At 43.1% G+C, this 22,118-nt stretch overlaps 1 protein-coding gene across 3 annotated transcripts in view; it reads right to left on the bottom strand.

Moving 5' to 3' along the window:
• Positions 1-22,118, bottom strand: part of LOC120908886 — a 50,426-nt gene that overhangs the window by 23,175 nt on the left and 5,133 nt on the right. For 2 of the 3 annotated variants that reach the window (XM_040320361.1, XM_040320363.1), the window contains exons 2-3: positions 19,995-21,191; positions 390-551 (exon numbers count right to left, since the gene is read on the bottom strand). In XM_040320361.1, coding sequence (XP_040176295.1) covers positions 390-551; positions 19,995-20,186 — 354 coding nt within the window. In that variant the 5' untranslated portion in view covers positions 20,187-21,191. The remainder of the gene's footprint in view (positions 1-389; positions 552-19,994; positions 21,192-22,118) is intronic. The other variant, XM_040320362.1, reaches the window with a different exon arrangement.

The following is a 22,118-nucleotide window of genomic DNA, read 5'->3' as shown; positions in this document are numbered from 1 at the left end:
CAAAGCATTGCGATTTAACAGTCGAAGATATTTTTCGCACACGAAAGCTACCATAATCTTTGACTTTCAGCACCAGCATCTGCTGGTGTGTGTGTGTGTGTGTGGGTGTGTGTGTTTATCTTTTCCAGCAAGACAATGCAAAAACTCGCAGCTTGCTACCCTACAAATTGGTCCTTGCTCTCGTTACCGAGTCCGTCGTAGGGCACGGGCCCTTATCGGCACAATGAATGTCACATAAAACGCTTCATTGATTCCGAGTGTGACCCGAAGGCGAAGGCAGAATCTTCAAATCCCATTCCCTCCAGCGCTTACTTTGTAAGCGCGGCTACAACGGGAACGGTCCAGCGAGACGGAAAGCTGCTGCAAACGAGCTGTACGGGGACACTCACCTGAAAGGTCCAGAAGACGGCGAACCGGATCACATTGCGCCGATTGTCCTCGAACTGCTTGTCGCGTCCGATTTTCACGATCCGATAGAGCAGATAGCCGGAAAGCCGGGCTCCCCAGAGGCACACGAACACCGTCACCATTAGCTGCCGGCTGTCGTAGGGCTGTCGAAGGGAAGAGAAAGAGAGGAAAAGAAGAGAAATGGATGATTCGAGAAGCATTAGCAGAGCGCAAAAAACATGCTTGATAAAAAAAGTGCCTGATTTCTGGTAAAGAGCGTTTCGTTGGAGATTATTCTTTCGCAGAGCAGTAGAGGCAGCACAGATTTAATGAACTGGACACGCTGCAGTCGCTTAAGCTAATGGATTCCTTCGGAAGCAGTGTGAAAGTGATAGGACGGTCAAAAGAATCTGGAATGAATCACACGCTTTTACAACCATGTACACACACACACACACACACTAACACATCGATAAGCGAACGGTTTTCCCATCAACTGAGCCGAACGGAACGCTTAATGTGTCCCATTAGCAATTTCCTTCCGTTTCGGAAATATCACCGACGACACCAGGCGCTGCGCTTCGCTGCTGGTTGATCCACAGCACGGCTCACCCGCACGCTGTATTTAATAAAGCCATTTTTATTTTGGGTGACACCACCACCACGGCTTATCGATGAAGCCACAAATGATTGAACAGCAACAACAGCGACAGCACCAAAAAAATGGAATAAAATTCGCTTACACCGCAACCGTGTGATGGTGGTTGATAAAATCCGTAATCGATCGAATATTTTATGACCTTCGATCCGGATGGGGAGCGGGTGGGACCGAGTGGGCAATCGTGGACGAGAGATAACGAAACATCGCCCAGTGTTCTCGAATATCAAAGCGAGAAAAGGTCCGTAGTGTTATGCAGCTTCCTTTTTTTCTTTTTTTTTTGCATTTTGCGAGGAAAGCTTTCGTCTAATGGTGTGCCGTGGAGACGGCAGCCCGCAAAAATGGGCTTTAGTGCACATTTATGATAATCGATGGTAAAATATTAGTCTAGCACTTGTCTAGGTTCGCCCGGTTCGGCAGTGTTTTTGCGATTGGGGGGGGGGGGGGAGGAAGCAGCGCAGGGAATGAAACATAACACACACCAGCTACACTGTCAGTACAAACAACAGCCCTGGGGATGAAGGTGAATCAAGCACACCGACTAGGTGATGTCTTGAGATTGTACATAAAACGATTTCGCTAGTGTGCGCGCCGATGCATTTATCCTGCTGCGGTATGGCTTCCGAGCGGTGAACCAGAAAGCGCACGAATGCGAGAGATAAGCGACCCGCACGGGGGTGGAATTGAATATGCATGCACTTTTTCAATCAGCGGGCAAGCGCCGGAAGTGTTATGATGATGCGACTCGGGTTGCATATAAAAACAAGAAAGCGGAAAAACAATGTTTAAGTGGAAAGTACTTATTTATAGGGTGTACTGTGAAGTATGAGATAAAATCGTACCCACTTGGAATATCGATACTGTGTCAGTGCAAATAAACATAGTTGTATGTTCAGGGCAAAAATTATATTTGAACAAATATCTACGATAACACAACACAATAAATAAATAAGCGTACAGGCTACGAATAAGCTACAATTGCATACTTTTAGGTGTTTTTGGTTTTTTTTTGTTAATTAGCCCTTGTTCATTTCTGCCAACGCCATAATGATAAAAACAATCAAACGAATTGTTCTCTGGTCCACAAAAATTTATTGATTTCATTTTATTTTAATAGATAGCCGGTGTTGATTGATGAGACTAGTTAGCTAGCAAAGTTTTTCCCCAAAATGCTCCACAATCACTCTCCACACTTTCGTCAACTTTCTACAATCACTGCCAACATCTTCGCCAAACTTGCATACAACAAGCAACTGGACAGTTGGTGCTTAACTCTCCACCCACTCACCACGTACGGTAAGTGTATTAGTCACCCGAAGCTCAGTTCTAGAGCGGTTTGAAGGATCGTTTTTCCCCCACACACATTTCTCCGGATGTGAACAGAAACTTTAATTTTGAAGCAAAAAACTTTTCCCACACAAAACTACTTTTCTGCTTATGGTTGCACCGTACGGTGGTTTGGGTCATCTTCGCCAACGACGCAAAATAAAAAAAGGACAACAAAAAAATCGTTGCTTAATCAAAGAAGCAACACGAAGCAACAGACACTAGCTACGGCTGTGTGGTGTGGAGCTCAGCGAACAAAAGCGAAACTCAACGCTCCTCAACCGGTTCACTTCTTTGGCAAGCAGTTGTGCGCAGTGCATTCACACTGAGTTCGGGCTTTGTGTGCTGGAAAGGGTGCACTTTCGTCTAGTCAGTGGAAACGGCAAGGGTAGAGTGAACTCTTCTCGTTATTTATCCACCAAGTGTCTGTTTTGTGATTTTGTAATTGAGCAAATGGTCATTCGGTCAGCTGAAACGTGATGTTTCTCCAATTTTCTAGGAAACGTAAAATGGAATTTTTCAAAGGCTCATATGAGATTTGTCTTCATACAAAGGAAGTCATATGTTGCGTTGTTTGATAAATGTAAATGTATGACCATGTAGATTTTACGAAACTAGCCTGCTTTTTATAGAGAGTTTGACAGTTGGCGGCTAAAATCATGTCAACACTCCATACAAAACCACACACAAAACTAGCATGCGATTTTCAGCCTATTTTATTTGAGCCTCAAAGCTAGAATTAGATTCGAGTACCTGCTCGATAAAATGTCACAACAAGGTCATGTTTTTCATTCATCCCATGTGTATGAAAGAGATTAGATGGTGGAATATAGAATCAAAAAATATGTAGACCAGGTGGTCTAGTCCTAAACAGTTTGACAACTAATTTCTGAATCAAAAAAGCTTCATTTGAAAGAACAAGTGAAATGAATTTCCATAGAAACGGATCGTTTTTCATAGTAGCGCATACGTGGCAGACATTCGTCTGTTCATCGAATAGTGTTGTATCGAAACAAAAGTGGATATTATGTCGTTCAGATTTAATTTAGCTTACAATTCGCAATATTTCACGTGTTTGAAGAACTTTTAGTGAATAAAATGAACATTTAAATAGTGTTTTGTGTATTTGTCAAGTAAAGCCATAAAGCCTGTCTGAGCAATAGTTTTCACCCGTCCCGTAAAAAATTTGGTACTGAAAAATACACTATAAGACCACCTGGTCTACATACACTTTCTAAATTTGTAAGATTTGTATGAAGTCGCCCAGCAGAAGCGATAAAAGTCAGCCTTCTAAATACATACACCTTGGGATAAGCTCACCTATACATTACACCCATTTTGATAGCTGCTTGAAAACTGCTGTACAATGCAAACAGCTGACAGGCTGAAATTTCACCCTACAGTCTTAAAAGGGAAAAGGTCCCATAGCCCATCAAAAGATTACCAAGTAATTTTGGAATCCCTAGCTGTCAAAGAATTTTTTTTCAAAGTACATTGGGCGGACCGACCTGCAGTAATTTATGGACCTTGATAATTTCATGAAAATTTAGTCTTACATTTATTTCATGATCTTCATGATAAAATTGCATTTTTTCTGACGATTCAGATTGATCCATTAATCAATGGAACGACTAACGCCTAAATGTAGGCAATCACCGTGCACAACCTCATCGTACAAATCAAATAAATTAAGTTTATCACCTTTCTATAGTTGATGCCAGCGAAACTTAAGAAACTGTTATGTTCACATTAGAAACTAGACTAATAGTTTCGATTGAAATTAAATTTTCTTCACCATCCGATGCCAGTAGGAATAAAAGCACTGTGAAATCAAGCAGAACACCCGATGCTACTGATTGAAATTCTACGTTCAACCTGCTCCGCCCACATGCGCTCACCCAGGTGGTTACGTGAGTTGACTCAATTAAACCAACCGAAAGTCGATCACTAATCCGATGAGCTGAGGCGGATACAAACCGGAAGCTAAGAATCGCCAGCCGAAGCAAGCCAACATGAAAGAGCAGGTAACACAGGCCGCAGACGTACCCCAAGGGAGCGGACACAGCGGACAATCTGCGATAAATTGAACCTTTACAAGCATCTCATGTTCGGGCGATGTGAACGCCAGAAACGTGACCAACGAGCCGGACACTCAAAAAGCAAAATATTCACTTTCGTTCCTCCCGGGTGAAAGTGCTCCTTACGGGACCGTTGGGTTTTGCTTTCGATGGCAAAGAAATTCGATTTGATTACTCGCAGTTCCTTCTTTCCGGTTGGTTTGCCGAGAACAAAGCATCCAGCAAAAAAACACGACCCACAAGCCTCTTATTAGTAGTCAACGGTTCAACCCGGCATACATTTCGCCCACCGGTAAGCTGCGGTCCTTCTGTTTCGTGGCAATCAGTCAACCAGCACGAAAAGGTACCACCGGAAGGAGTTTGTTTTGAAGTTGTTTTCGGCGATAAGCAATGGGAAACATCCGGCCCTCCGGGGGCAGGGTTGGTATGGGAAGCCGACTATTATGTTCTTGCTCCAAAAATGAACACACCAACCGCCTGAGGAAGGCACGTGACTTGAGCGTGTCGTGACCAAGACCCAACGCCGGCAAGCTGTTCATCAAACAAACAAGAAACGATTCAAAGCACCTGTGTCGTCCTTCGGGCACCGTTATCTGCCGCCGGCCGCTTGCTTGTCGCCGCCGTCGAGCGATAGTTTTCCGTCACGAAACACACGAGTCATGGACGTGAGTGATACTTGCCCTTCGTGTCGGCTTCATTGGAATACCAGTGTCGGCGACGGGTTGAAACTTTCTATTGACACAAACTGGGTGGGAATATCTGTTTTTGCTTCAGACAGAGCAGCACCGGGTCTGATTGTATTCGGAGCACATCATCAGAAACACTACACGGCGGTGCTGTCTCTGTCTCATCTGTTGCGCGTGGAATTCGTTTTGGGCGGTAGGGAGCTTCCTGAAGACTCTCCGCGTACTCTTCGTCGACTCCGATAGCCTTCATGGGGAGTGCGGGTTGCTAATCAGAATTTGAATGCAACACCATTTCCTTTGCAACAGCAGCCGTCGAAAGTTGTTTGGCCGGGCGGCGCTTCGAATGAGCAATGAAGTTTGCTTCATTATCAAATGATAGACAAATGCAAATTTACCCCATGCTGTGTGATGGAGGGAGACGGGGTAAGAAGAGCGAAGCAGAACTTTAAATCCGGCCAGTCGGTCGGATGGATTGGGTCCATACGATAAAGTGTAAATTTAATTTCAAATATCAATTGTACAAGGCGCTCGTTGATGTGGCGGTAACGAGTGTCGTGTTGTAGAGTATGGAAAAAGAAAACTTTAATCTGAGAATAATTTAAAGTATTTTACTAGATCAAAATTAAAGAAAATCCAAATTAACTGAATAAATATACTAAAAACTGTTAAAATGCTTCAAATAACGCGATTTTGTTACATAAATTGCATGCGTTCAGGCTCTCTGCTAAATAAATAATATTAAATAAAAATACTTTGCGATGTGAGCTGCACAATTCATGCCGCATTCATTTTCATCCATTATGATCTTTTCACAGGGGATGTTAGCTGGAGCCGTCCGCGATGTTTAAAAATAAATTTTTGGCTTTTAGTGCTGAATTGTGATACAACTATGTTGTTTAACAAAGAATAGAGGTTGCTGTAGCATTCTAGCCGAAAAATGGATTATTCGTTGAGATATTAGCAGTTGAACCTGCACAGTCAAATCTGCTAATAACTCAATGAATAACCCATGTTTCGGCTAGAATGCTACAGCGGAGCAAAGATTAACCTCTATTCTTTGTTAAACAACATAGTTGTATCACAAATCAGCACTAAAAGCCCAAAAATTTATTTTTGAAAAAAATGTAAACATCGCGGACGGCTCCAGCTAACATCCCCTGTGAAAAGACTTCATATAATGGATGAAAATGAATGCGGCGGAATAGAAAATTATTTCGGGCCAAATGAAGTAGCACGTCAGAATAGAAATACGTCTCAAGTGAGATGAATTGTGCAGCTCACATCGCAAAGTGACTTGGTAAACCCTGTAAATAACGTGAAAACGCCGTAGTGTATGCAATAAATATGTTAAATTTTGTACAATGTTTGCGTTACTGTGAATACATCTTTCGGGTGCAATCCTTCAACGCTTTTTTGAATATTGTATTGCTTAATATATAAAAAAAGAAATAACATCACACAATAACTATACAGGATTTGACATTTTTAAACACTATAAGCTCATAGCAAAATAAATAAAACCTGTTTAAAAAGTAATTTCTTTAAGTCACATTACTTCTTTAAGATTAACATTATGATATGAATGTCTCCCTAAGATTAACATTATGAATGTCTCCCTAAGGAAACTTTAGTTCTCAAAATCTCATCTGAAATCTGTATGCGCACTCTTGGCGCAATCTTAAAAACATATGCAAATGATGTTTATAGGCCTGGGATGGATATGAGCAAACGATATGTTTTGACAAACTAATATATGTGCAATTTGCGCTTCGTTTATTGAAATGGTAAGGTGAATTGATCGGCAGTTTACTGAAATATTTTTTTTCTGACGTTAAAGTAGGCCATATTTCATTGATTGTTGCTAGGATACCCCATAGCATTGCGTTGATTTACCATAAGATATATTCCCTATGGTAACAATCTGATATAGTCATCAACTCACACGACTTAACAACATTCCCGTTATGGGCTCAAACCTCGAATGGATCTTGCCTCCATACGTAGCACTGATCCTTCTACAGGAAATCACTACGTCACATAATGCAAAGCCCACTAATGGTATAGGCACGACTTGGCCGACAACGGTTATTGTGCCAAAGAAGAAGAAGAAGATGATCAGAAGATGATGAAAATGTTTCTAAGCTGTAGGTCACTTAAAGATTAGCCTTATAGAAATTATTCCTTAAAAAACGATTACGATTCACACATTGCATACAATTTGGCGTTCTTGCAATAAAATACCCATTCACACGAAGAAACGCCAAAATGTATGCAATAAAAAAACTATGTACTATGAAACATACGCTATAGCAATGTTGTTTGCGAAATCGTATATCTGCAATCCTTCATCTATAATTAAACTCTTGATGTGTTTACCGAGCTACTAGTACTTACTACTTCTGACATCTAAAAGAGCAGATGGCACTCGTCATAGCTCGTATATAGAAACCGTTTAGTCAATTGTGAGGTAACCCTATACGATGAACCATCGAGATGAAAGGGAAAATAGTTTAAACTATCTTATTACATCCAGCTGGCACCGGTTAGCTATTCACAGCACAGGTTCTTAGCACACGTATGAAAGCTTGCCCTCTCGGACGAGCGTCACATCAAGTAGATCGTTACGCCAGAGTGTGCTCACCAGCATGGACGAGGACGAGCAAAAACAATCTTGGATTTTATTTACCTGCGTTACCTGTAGTGTACATAAAAGCAGCACCTACTCGACCCTGTTTGCCGCAGCCCGACAATATTGGGAAGTACTTGGGACGGAGGGTTCGTTTACCACGAATCATCTCCTCCACTCAAGCGCTCATCGCACCACCGAAACCACCACGGACTTACGTCAGATTATGGGATTTGTAGTGCGCCGAAATTTCATAACCACACTGCTCTAGCCCTCCGCAGCGGCGGCAACACACTTCGGGAACAAACTATCAAACAATAACGATAAGAGGTGCTTCTACCCGTTGCTATTCTTCGCACAGAGGGTAATGGCAAGAAACGAAAAAAAGACCACACCAACCACATATCTCGTTGGAGGGCAAACAAAAGCCCCCTTTGGAGCATAACCCTTCTGGTGGGGCTGGAGCAGTGGGAGCAGAAGCTTCTGGCCATATTAACAAACAACAAATTTCAGACCTTCGTGCACGAACCCCGGCGCTGTCCTTCGTAATCCAATAAAATTCCCAACTCATCCCCCCCCCTCCCCGCTTGCTGCTCATATTACGCGTTGAAGAGTATCGTTGACTACGCAACACCTTCATCATACGTACGAGCACACATACAAAAGCTTCAGGAGCGCGAAAAACGCGCTCATGCACAAACAACCGTCCAGAGTGTTGTTGCTCCCGCGCAAGCCATGCGAGAACGCTTCCGAAGAGCGGTGGTAGGGTGAGCTTGCAGAAAACTACGAAATGTGTGGCACACAATTTATCATCACACCAGACACAGGACAGACGCGCATTGCCTTGGCCGCACAATGGTACTCTTTGGGTTTTTTCTTTTTTCTTTTGTTAGGAAGCTATGGTGCTATACTTTACGGACACACATGAAAATTGAAGATGAGCTTTTTGAAATGTAAGTAAGGAAAAACAGCCAAATCCTCCACCAATAAACGAGGTAAACTACTAGTGCTACGAGTGTATCCATCTAGTTTCGCTGCATCAGTCTAGAGCTTTCCTCCCTTCCTCAAACCAAGAACTTCACAGAAGAAAAAGCAGGCTACACGCGAGCTTAAGGTCTTCAACACCGGCAAACGAGCATCAAGCGCTGCCCTAGCCAAGCGCCATGATTGATGATGAACCCACCCAGCGTACAAGAAGCTACTTCAAACACAATCCCTTAAAACCTCGCCAAGTATCTCTGTGCCAGTTTACCAGTCGATTTTTCACCCGAAAATCATTCTCAAGGATATTGAGGTCTTGCAGCACGCTACTGGAGTGTTTCGTTCGGGTTCGGTCTGAAGATCTTCCCCCTGCCAGGGATTGACAGGGCAAACCGAACTAGTCAGACATGCGGCAATACGAAGGTCAAACAAGTGGAATGGTTGGGGGAAACAACAGGATTGCAATAGAAGATGTACTCCTTCTCCACTGAAAGAAGCACTGGAGCTGCTAGAAGTGTCCTACCGCGTACGTGCACAAGCTTATGATCGCTGTGCGTGTGAGTGTGTCTGTACGTCCTGCCATCTATATTTCCTTGTCTAGTGCGCGTTGATGGCTGCCCATTTCAAGCCAGGGGCAGCATTTTGGGAAGGACGGGCAGGACGTTTCGTTAATGGTAGGATTGTACGTGAAGCGAGGTTCGTCGTTGACATCGGCACTACTTATAAGCCCGTGTGTATGTGTTGCATGTTTGCTGCCCACTTCCGGCTTGCAACCGACAAGGGCGACGAAATGACTACGGGAAGAACTAACGAACACAGCAACTAACAACACACAGACACATATACACTAGTGGGGGAGGGTTCGTTGCTTGCATTATTCTTGCGCAAAGAACAGAACAGTGGCTGAGTGTTGTATTGGGGTCAGCATAAAAGTGCCATTCCAAGTGGTGAGGACACGGATACACACACGGACAGGACCGTCATAAAAAAAATGCGCTGAAGACGTTGATCCCACCGGGTGAAGTGAAGAAGGCTTTGAAGCAAAGGTCCTCCTTGTGTGTAGCTTTTTTTTTATTTTTTTGCTACTGTGTCTAGGCGTCTAGGCAGGTCGCGAACGAGCGAACACACTCCAGTGTGAATGTTGAGGGGCAGTTTATTTACAGGATGTGCTGCAATTTATACGCCCCATACGAGGTTTTGTCAGTGACCCCTACCACAAGTCAAGCGATGTCCTCGGCCGAAGCCGGGGCGAAGTTGCCTGTGAGACCTTGTGGACATTCCTGAGTACGAGGGTTTGCTTTAGTGCAGCCTGTTTTATGACGAGTTTAAATGACCAGCAGCACCTGCTTCCGGTGCTGTTTTCCTTCCCAAACGGGGAGGTGAAATAAGAAGCTTTATGACAGTGCAATTTGCTATTGAGTTTTTTTGTAGTTTTCGCTACAACTATTCCGAATGTTACCAGTTTGTGTTTTTTTGTGTTGTAAAATGTGCTCAAATGCAAATTTTGCACAGTCGCTTCCAACAAACACGTACAGCTCCCAACTGCGCAACACAAATTGCATACCTTTCGGGCGTTTCATTACGCTCCAAGAACCATTTGCCCAAAGGTATGCAATTCGCGTGACAGCTGCGTCTTAAAACTTTGATTACAGGATTACATGTACAGCGCAGTGGCCAGCTCAGGCAAGCACAGCCAGGCGTACAACAATGAAACTTGTATAAAGTACGGTAATCATGTGAGATGGATCAATTCTTCCACGATTCCCATCGACGGTGCTTTACGTACAGGTGCACAAACAAAACTAAAATCGAAACAAACAGTCCATTAAGATAATTTGAACGTGGTTATTTACCTTCCTACTTGCAGGCCGTTACCTTACACCCTCTAGCCATCTTAGTTGCCAAACGATGCATATGCTACACGAGGTACAGCATATAAACTGTAGAGCCACGTGGGGAAGCACAGTAAGTGCAAAATCAATCTATTGAATGGTTGTAATATTTATAGCAATTTTGCTCTAGGTATTACACGCTTGGCGCACGGGAGCAAAAACATAACCCCACCGCGTACGTTGTTTTCATTGCAGCACCGAACGTAGAGCAGAGGCTGCTTTTGTCTCGCCACGCTTTCCGTTTCGTTTTCCACGGAAGCTGAGCTTTCCATTTGCCATCGCAACGGTGTAGAACGCGAACGTGACTGACATATCGATACGGAAGGCGCAGTCGAAACAAGGCCACCACACCGCTGTCGCTGTCGTGCCTGAAATTCTAACAACTTTCCACCGTCGGTAGGTGTTGCCGTGGGCTGGTTGGCTGGTTGGTGAACGGTAGTAATAATGACAGCGCATACACACATAATTCTTTCGGTGTCAGTTTAAAGAGGATCCTCCAAAACGAAGTGAGTCGAGTACGGAGCAGCGCCACAGCGAGAAATGACTCAATTCTGAACCCGCTGGATGCCCCCGTACCCGTAGCCATTTTTCTTCTATTTTTGATTTTCCCTTGAGGGACGAAAGAAATAGATGGTTTTTGACTGTCGCCTCTCCCCGTCATGGTTTTTATGAGTGTCTCTTTTTCCCGCATAGGGTTTGTCGCCCTGTTTTTTGTTATGTCGCTCTGCCGTCACCCGTTGGATGAATATTATACGAAAGGAATTCTTGTATGTGATTACGTTTGAAGTTATATTTATCTGAATTAGCTTTGGAAGGACCAGGCGAAAGAGAATGACGATTGACATGAATTTGTAATGCTTTCCAGCGGTTGCGACGACAACGACGACAAGACTGTCTGCGGTGTGCGAGAACGACCGGGTGGAGCAATGTGTAAATTTTAAACGAAATGGAGCTGTCCTTTCTGTCCCAGAGGGGAATTGATTTGTGATTATGTTTCTTTTTAGAATATTGGATTCTGAAAATAGCTTTTTTCATCATGTTTAAAGGTTTCATAGAGTCAATGAACACGTTGGTGCGGTATGTTGTTGTGGAATTGTTTGTTGAAATGGAATTAAAGCTAAAAACATCGTCGTGCACTACAAATTGCATAACTTTAGGCGTTTGATATCGCGCGGCACGACGGTGCAGTCGAAATAGATAATCATGATCACATTACTGTACCGTAAACAGCTTTTTAACATCATTTACGGACTTCACAACTTCCGAACGCTCTGTAATGGTTTGGCGTATTTGTTGTACGTGCCACTCCGGCATGTCGTTTGCCACCGAACGCATTCATACCTAACGAGTTCGCCCCCCGAAAATGTCTTATCGTTCGATAATGCCGTGGATCTATTTCCCAATTTCCCAAGAAACACGTTTCGTTCTGACGACGTGACGAAAGCATTTTCTTAATGGCATTCCGCACCGAATGCCGATTGGATTGCCAGCTCCGAAGGAACAGGTGTACATTGGAGCGCGGGCCGGACGGGGCGGGGAATATAAACGACTCTCCAATCCTTCCAACTGTTTACGACCGACTTGCCTTCCGGTTCGTAGGCAACGACTATTGACAATTCATTTATTTTTAGACTTCTCTAAAGGTCGTTTTGGGCGTATTAATGAGGGTCGAGAGGGGGAAGATACAGTCCATCAGCGAAAGGAATATTTTGTCCCACCGCCAGTTTCGCCAGCAGCATGAAACACTTCTTCGATGACAATTGATGAGTTTTTGAAGCAGCTTATATCGAGAAGGGAGGTTGGTTTGAGGCTTGACGTAGATGTGACAGGACAGGCAGGATTCTTGGAAATAACGGTCGGAGCAAATGAGTTCGAACCGAAACGCGGAAACATGGCCCGCATTGTTTTGAAGCTTGCGAAAGCATGTTAGCTGGAAGGGAAGAGCGTAGCGGAGAGATTGTGGTAATGATTATAGCTGGTAAATAACTTCCGGGCGCCCGGATGGGGAAAATACTAGCTGTGATGTAAGGTTTAGTCTTTCTTATTGGGAAAGAGAAAATTGTGCGATCTTTGTTAACGGCTCGGCGAATAGAGATGAGCAACCATTAAGTATAAGACAAATATTACAAAATATCAGGAAGATCATGAAGATTACATGTACAAAGATAAGTTTAAACTAGAAAGTAAAAATCATTGCTTACATGACTAAATATAAAACAATAGATAAAATTAAGCATTCAAAGCCTTGATGTATGCAATCTGCTTAGCAGTAGAACGTTTCTTGTTTATATATGATACAAAACGTTTTGAGTTGCATACTTTGAGATAAATTTGAAACATACTGGAACATTCTGCGCATTGCATACTTTTGAGAGAATATCACTCAAACAGAAAGCTAAGTATTGAATGCCTTAAGGTATGCAATCTGCAAGACAGCATTGAGTTTTTTTTAATTAATACGGCCCGGACAACGAAAAACGCATGTGGTAGCTTGAGGGAACATACACTAATGCTACATCGTTACAATTACACATACCGAAAGATTTAGTGTTTTTAATTAAACCGTAAAACACGCCGTCCGCCTTCATTCGACTGCTTGTTGCAGATACAATAAGCTACACGCTTTACCAAGAAGCCAGTATAAATCTTGCCACAACGAATCGCAGCGCACTCTTTTCACGAACATCATTGTACTCATTGCTATTAAGTAACGCTTCGACCGTTTTATACGTACCCATCCCTTACGCGAAAGTACTCGCATCCTGCACAACGTTTACTTGTTTCGAACTTTATCGATTTAAAAGGATCTACTCTCGGGGCTTCCACCTATCCTACTTTGTCTCTCTTTCTTTGCTTGTCTCTTTTTCTCTCTTTCTAGAGCTTTCTCTCTTGCTCTGTCCCACACACTCTCGCTCTCCACCAGTGCCACCCACCCAGCAGCACACGAGCATACGTATTTCCGAAAATAAACCGATCCTTACCCGGTAAGGCGAGGGGCGCTGATACCTCCTCCCAGATGGTTTTTGACTGCATTGCAGATGATTCTGCAGCTGCCGGGTGTTGCACGGTGCTGGGCCAAGGGCGTAGGGAGGGAGAGTGAGTTTTTCGACTGGAGATTTTAAAGCCACACCGTTGGCGTTGTTGTGCGATTCGGTTCGCTTCCGACAGCTGCTCCCCCATTCCCGGGCCCGACCTGCAAACTTTTTGCCCCCATTGAGCCCTCTTGATGCCCTTGTGCTAAAACACAAATTTCATTTAACGCCCGCTTCTGCCACGTACTGGTGGGGGCAGCCCTTTGAACTGTCCTATCCGCACGAGGCGTGTAAGGTACGAACAGCGATGCACAGTTTCAAAGCCCACCGGCAGACCCACCACCCCAGCCGGTCAACACCGGGGCGGCCCACACCTACAGAGAAGTATTAAATACTTGTGCCCTGCCGGTGGGTGGCTCCCGTTCATGGGAAAGGCTCTCAGGCAGGCTGAAATTGATGGGAAGCGATGTGCAGCATCTGCCAAGGACGCTTTCGAGAGTTTCAGTTTCGCTTCGTGCTGGAAGGTGTATAAAAGGCGTGTGTGTGTGTTTGGAAGTCGGTGTGTGAACGGGAAGGGGGGTTGAGATTAACCTATGGAAAAACGCCAGCAAATTGTATCGGACATCAGTAGCAGGGCGCCGCTGCTGTAGCTGGCCATTCCAGGACTAGGCAAACACCTGTTTCTAATTTAGTTACAAACTGTTGTGCAACGATACGGTCATTGTGTGCGAACTATTTCCATGCGGGCAGCACTTCAGGGAAATTATTATGTGGAGCAATTTAGTTCTTAATGCGATCTACTAATTCAATTGTTTAACTAAACTAAACTTAAACCAACTAACTTAATCCTAAAATAGAACACTAGCAAAAACAGGCAATGTTTCGAAGGCGAAGGAGCTTTCGTTAGAAGTTATGTTACGAAGAGCAATACAAAAGTGTGCATACATTTAGGGGCGAAAGAAGAAAATGTATAATTATGGCAAGTTTGTCTATTAATTATTCATGAAATTAATATCAGTTAAAGAATATATTTCATAAATACTTAAAACTTGAAATTCAATTGAATGGTAAACATAATAATATATGAGGTTTCAAAAGCATAAATCTAAAATTAAACTATCCAAAATCAAATAAGTATATAGCATACATTTAGGCGTTTTGTCCATTCCTCTCAAAATTTGAGTTTGAAATTTTTGCTTTTCACAAATCATAACTTCAAGCCAATATATTATTTCTGAACAAGCTGCAATGGTTGATGATTGAGCAATAACGTCTACAAAAATACGGGAATAATATCACCAGAAAAAAAAAACAAAATTCTACTCTTGATTAATTCAATTCAAAGCCCTGGTGCCATATTTTACGGGATTAAAATTGCATACTCTGCGCTGCTAATAAAACCATTCCCGCTTTTTAATCAACCCGTAAAGAAAACGACTGTGACTGGCACGGACGAAGAAGAAAACAACACGCCCAAGTAACCTTCAATTGTAATGGTCTGATTCCCTCGCCCGCAAGTTCTCTCTAAACGACTCCCCCCCTTTTCAACAACTCCCGCCTACAAGACGCCAAAAAGACATCGGCCCGAACAAAACCCGGAAACGTACACGCTCGTGGCCGTCCGTTTGCGGGCTGGGTACAATAAAATCTGCTCCCACATCGGCTGCCTGTGCTACCCCGGGGCACGTGGACTTTTTTTGGGGGAAGAAGCGTTGCGTTGTGTTGCGTTGACCCAAATCGCTATCTTTCGAAAGCCACTCGCCTTTTTTTTTCTCCCTTTCTCCCTGGAAGGCGAAGGGGTGAGGATTTTTTCTCACGACCCACTAGTGCGTTGTATCGTGTCAATAGCAACAACAACTTGCCCGTTTTCCCAAAAAAAAGGAGAAGAAAAAACAGATAAATAGTTTCCTGAACAGCCGGAACTAAAACCCACCGAAAGCGAAACGGAACCGTGGGAGAGCTTTATTTTTCACACACAAACACTCACACACGCACACGTTCAAACTTTTCACCATTTTTAGTACGGTTGCTCTTGTTTGCTGCCTTTCTCAATCCAGTTTTGGCCTCTTCTAAGCCGTATTGTGCCTTCGTTTTTTTCCTCGTTGTCTCTTACTCTTTCGCCCTCGCTCCCCATCTCTGTATCTCGCTCTTTCTCACTCTCTCATTCTAATCTCATGAATTATTCAGACGCTTTTATTTGGTCGGTGATTCCGAGTAAGCGAAAATCAAGAAGCGTTTCGCGTTGCGGTTTCATTCAAGCCAGGCAGCCGAGTCCTTTGGCATTCGCACGGTTTGCCTGTTTCGTGCGGCATTGTGGTGTCTTTTTACTACCCAGCGGCAGCAGGACTGGTGTGCGGGAGTACCGCGTAGTCGCCGTCATCCACCGTGGCTAGGTCAAATGGAGTTAACGGACACGTGTGTGTATGTGTGTGTTTTAACCTTCAGCGGTAACAAAACTACAGACACGGTGCCAAGCACCAAACATGGAGTCTCATTCTTATCTTGCTTCTGAACTGCGCCATCTGTGAGGAAGGTGGGAGTTTAACATTTGTCCAGAAAAAAAGGAAGGGGAATGGAGTGGACAACTAACCATACTGATGCTGAACTACGGTGGCCAAAAAAGGACACCGTGACAACGCAAATGGATCCACGTGGTGGCGCTTTACACTGGCAAATTTGTCGTTTTCAGTTACGTGAAGTGTGAGCACTTTTTTTTCCTTTATCCACTGTCCACTGTAACTAACCCACTCACAGGTTGTGTTACTCATTCAGTTTGGTGTCGTATTTCGCGCTTATCACGGGACGTGCGGTATCGCTCCAGTCATCCGGACGCAGCAAGCAGATGGTCGGAACTTTGCAAGCAGAAAGGCAATCAAAATGCAGGAGCAACAATTTAACGGTAATTTTGTAAGGTGAATTGCATACATTTTGGCGCTTTTGTGCTGTGGTCAACTCTTTTCCGCCCAATAGTAGACCATTCGCGAGACAAAAGGAGCGCAATAGCGACCGAAAGGGCCCGAAAGGCGAAAAGACATCAACGAAACGAAACAACAAAACAAAGAACGATAAACAAATTCCCATCTCAAACTGCACAACACCATAGATAGAAAGACAAAAAGCGCTAGCAAAAAAACACACCCAATCTAACTTTTCACTTCACTTTAACTTTTTCGCTCCTTTGTTCTGGTTGTTTTCTTTTTTTTATTGTGCAGCATCTTTCACGAATCACGAGTGTTTCGCTACCCCACCCATACCAGCGTGGAATTCATCCTGAAGCGTTGCCACAAATTTAACCACACCTTGGCCACAGAAATACGCCTTCGGTGCAAATAAAGGCTTACCCGGGCTTGGGTACCGCCTCACGGTTTGCCTTTGCCCGGGGAAAGCTTTTCCCATTTGCCGCTGCTCTCTCTCACTCTTTGCATTATTTATCTATGCATTCGGCCGCTTTGCATGGCGAGAAAATTCATTACCTTTGCCATCCAGCCAAGCGATACGCTGGCATCAGCAGCAGCAGCACCACCACCACCATCAACATCAACAGCAAATGGGTACGATTTTTGGCTTTGTTGTTTGGCGTGGTGTGATGCTTATGGTGTGACCAATGAACAGTTGCAGAAAGAAGAGACAAACTTCAAACGGCTCCCGGTGCCACGAGTACAGTGGAGCAAAGTATAAAAAAGTAGTTGCTTTTTGTTTCCGCAACACTACTTTGTGTGGGGCTTTGTGCGAGGTTGTGTGTGTGTGTGTGCGTGTCTTTGTGGAGAGCAGTTCGGCTGGGTGCTGTCACAGTGTGATAATTTATTTGCTGGCGAAATTGCATTACGAGCCGGCTCGGGTATGCCGAGCGACGGGCGATTTATTTGGTGTGGGGAAATTAAATTTGCAATTCTTTTCTCTGGACGGAAGCTGTGGGAAGAAAGGAGCTCGAGCGGCGGGAAGAGGGTGGAAAAGATAAACAGCAGGGCAACTTTTCCCAACATCAAATAAGGTTGTTAGTTCGTCAATTCAGCGTATCCTTTCTCTAAGAGTCGGATAGGTTTTATATCTGTTTTATTATCAACTTCTAAAAGGTCTAATTTTCATCTCATTTTACTGTAAGCTACTGTATGGAATGTTTGTTTGCTAAAATGCATATGCTGTAAAGCAAATTGCATACTCATAGGCGTTGTTGTATATATTCAATTAAAATTTTTAAATAAACTCGTTTTGCATTCTCAATTACTAACAACCATCATAAACAAGATTTCCTCTATTACAGTTGCAACAGAACAAGAGGATAAAGGTTCGAGTCAAGGATTATCATTGAATTATTCATCGGGCGATGCTAAATCATCGTTTATGAAAATTTAAATGTCCTATTACAATCTATTTCCTTCCTTGAAACTCCACGGGGAATATTGTAAAACGTATAAACCCACATACATACATACACACAAACACGGGACACTGTTTGCCTGTTGCATCGCGACATCGCGTAACCGTACCGATAAACTAATCATAAACTGTACCCAGCACAGACCCAGCAGCACCTCCGACTCCTATCAGGAAGGATAAACGGTACCAAACCGCGTTACGGTGACACGCTTCATAAAATGCATCGTATGCAGTTGACACCGAATTGGCTTCCAAACACGCTCCCTGTTTCCCACAAAGCGGGCGTGGTGGCGTTTGAATCCACACCCGATCAGCCGCTTCATAGTTCGAAATTCAAAGGCAAAATAGCGTGTATGGTCGTAATATTGATTTTTATGCCAATGCTGTTAGTGGAGGAGGCGGGATCCGAACAGTGTGGTTGCACTTTGTATAAATTGAGTTTTTACCGCCAGGCAGCAGTGGTAGTGCCGTGTACTGTTGTGGATGGGTTTAAGTACAAATTGCATATGGTTTCGTGTTGTTATCTGACATCTCATGGGGCTTCTTGACAGCAGACGTTCCTTGATAGAAATTTCGCTGCGTGGAGTGTGAGTGAATGTGATTTTTTTTGTGGTGGTACAAGCGAGAGTCTGTGAGTACGTTCAGCTTCTACTACACGGTTGATGTAAGAATGGCACAAAACATATGAATTCCATTTGGTTGGTTTTGAAGTGATGTATCGCAAGCGCAAGATAATTTTTTTGTTGCATAGGATAGTGTTCAGGAAATATGGAATTATATGTCATCTTCGTAATGGCAGGACACTTTACACTCTACAGGAAAAGCGACATTTCTGCTTGGAATTTCTCCATTTTGTTTGCTAAGAGGGCTGCCACAAAAATAGCGTAGCAATAAATAAATTATTTGTGGATAGTTATTTCATCCAAATGTTCGTGACTGTTCAATGAGATTTTATAGCAACTCTGGTTCATTTAGCGGTACTAGATGGCTTCCTATAAGTACTCGTTACGCGCCTAGAGTTATGCAATTTTTTATGTGCAACTTTAATACAGCTGTTTGAGGTTATAAAAGTAATTATTAATAAAATAAAAACGATAAAAGAAATATTTGTATATTTTGTATCAACTAGCTAATTTGACCAGATTACAGGGCTGCCCTACTCAATTTCTAAGAAATCCTTCATTCTTAAGAGTATGCCAATATTAATGGCCTCGAATCTCAATTCAAATGAAGTACATATGACAACTACTAAGATACCTAAATCCTAAACGGAACCCGTACTAGTCCTGACACCAATACATAATCTTTTTCTGTACAAGAACAGCACACAACATATTGACGGACCGGAATCTAATACTGAACCAAAATCGGTACTGGAATCGATACTGAATCCATACCGGTACAGGAACCAATACTGATTATACCTGTCCTGGAACCTATCATGAACCCATTCCTGCCCCATAACCTACCATGAACCCATATCGGTCCTGAAGCCTAACATCCCATACCGATCCAGAAATAGTTTCCGATTTCATTTATTTTCTGAATCAGTACCCGTAACAGTTCACAAATTGCGCATAACAGCACAGAAATTGTCGTAGGATATAACGTATAAATTTGGCATAGAAATTAGTGTAGGAATTAGTGAGGGAAATTGCGTAGGAAAATTAGTAATGTGTTTGTATTTGTATAGTGATTAACCATTGATTAGACACTATGTTTATGTAGTTTCTGTTACAAATTCACTAGAAATACGCTAAAAGATACAATGCATAACTTTAGGCGTTCAACAGCTAAACCACTCCACCCGGTTGGTGAAAAAGATAATCTTTTATGGCACTATAGGACCGATATGCCCTGAACCGACACAGACGTTCGGAAGAAATTCGCAACATTAAAACTACCGTCGTAGAACGTTCAACAAACCAATTCAAAACCAATTGCCACTCACCTTCAGCGCACGGTCGATCTGCCCGAGAAAGAACGTCAGTAAGGCAAGGATGATAAAGTTAACGCCGCCGGCAAAATCGGTCAGCTTGTCGAGCTGAAAGATGGCAGCGATCAGGAAGAAGATGATCTGCATCACAACCGTCACGATCGCGCTGATCGCGAAGTGATCCTCGTCCAGTACGTTCACCGCCATCTTGCGACACACGTTTTCTATCACTTTTCACACTTCTGCTTTTTTTGCTTTCTTGCTTGCTTGCTTGCTTGAAACTCAATCGGGGGAAGAAAAAAACGTTGCACCGTTCGCACCGTAAACTGCACTTCTACTTCATCGCATTACTACTTCTTCGGTTCACCACGCGTTTCGCGCTTTCTAATCTACAACACTCACGTGTGATTTGAATTTATCTCTCTCTCTCTCTTGCTCTATTCACGTTTCGTTCTATTTCGCTTCCTCTTGTTCAAGTATCACTACCCTCACAACGCACATCGGATGTGCGGTGAATATTTTCGTCCATTCGATGCAATCCGCTCCTTTCTGCTGGACATCGATTTCTGCTACCACTACACAAACACATACACACACACGACCGTCTTTTTAGGGGGAGGGGGAAGGAGGCCCGAGTTTTCGCACCGCACCGATGTCCACTCGCTGTGCAAGGTTCACACAATCGACAATCTATTTATGTCTTACCATCTTGTGCCACACATTGGCGCACATTTTTGGAAGATGAAACGGGGAAAATCTATCTAGCGGAAGGGCAGGGTCACTGTTGGGTTGGGATAGGCGAGCCCCTGCTGAGATGAAGGGTGGAACGATGGGAGGGGGGATTTTCTGATTTCCGACTCATTTCGTGCAGTGTCGGCTGAAGACGGCGACGCAATCCATACCGCCGGCCGGTTGTCGCTTCATGTCTCGCTGCACGGTATGATGGTTTCGATTTTTCTCGCCACCGTTTTGCTCGGCCGGCGCTGTTTGTTTGGTAAGTTTTCCAAACGGGTATCGATGCGGCCGGCAAGTTTGCCAAAAAAGAAAAACAAAACAGAACCGTAAAGCAAATTGAACCGAAAAGTTGACTATATTTATCCGTACGCTCGCGTTTGTCGGGCCTCTGTTTGGGCGCTGTGTACTCTACGTTCGCATATGTTCTGTTCCACTTTGCTTCACACAGCTTCACACGGGCGTGTGTTGGCACGCTGTCTGAAAGAAGGGAAAAAGATGGAAAAGAAAAAAACAGTAATTGAAAAGGAAATTCAATGTTATGCTTCACATTTTTCGCACACCCCTTTCTTTCATTAAAAAAGGGGATGGGGAAGTAAAAAATCATCAAATCAACAAAAAAAAAATACATTCCACCGCCTCAACTGGGGCGAACAAACATAATCGCATAAACTTCATGACCTTCCGTTAAATTTCCACTCGCACTCCGTAAAACAAATTATCACTTTCGCCCTATTCCCCGCGTTTCGCTTCCTTGCAGTGCCTTTGCTTTGCGTTCACTTGTTTGTTCAATTTTGTAGTTCAATTATCTGTGTTTATTATTTTTTTCGTTTTCGTTTTTGCTGTACAGTTGAATTTCTGCTTAAACAAAAAACAAAAAGGTTCGTTCATTTATTCCTTTAACTTGCATGTGCGTGGGAACCGAAGGGTCAGCTGTATCGTTCAAATTGGAATCTGCTAGTCTACCAATGCTGTTGGATTGTGAATTGTACCCGAATAGTTTTCAATTGATCGTAGTTATCATACTTTTAAGGACTGTAGACGATTTATTGTGCCGACGATGATTTATGATGAACTCTTTTAACGCTCTAGGGCCCGAATTAGATTTTCATATGACGGTTAATCAACTAAGGACTTGTTTAAGACAGCTTTTCTAACGATTATTTCATGTTAGATGTAGCTATTTATTTTTCTATTTATTTTATTATTTTCTAACGTTAAATTCAATGGTGTCTGTAAATGCTTTGTTGAGGTTCATATTATTCAAAAATAATATAAAAAATGATATCAAATTGTGGAAACAATTTCAATGCCTTATTAAATGTATAAATCAAATCTATACATAAGGCAATTTCAAACCATGTCAAAAATAAAACAAAACACAAATGTATAATCCTTGTATGCCGT

Source organism: Anopheles arabiensis, chromosome 2, assembly GCF_016920715.1.
Source record: "Anopheles arabiensis isolate DONGOLA chromosome 2, AaraD3, whole genome shotgun sequence".
NCBI classification, from domain to species: domain Eukaryota; kingdom Metazoa; phylum Arthropoda; class Insecta; order Diptera; family Culicidae; genus Anopheles; species Anopheles arabiensis.
This window is presented reverse-complemented; position numbering and strand designations above follow the sequence as displayed.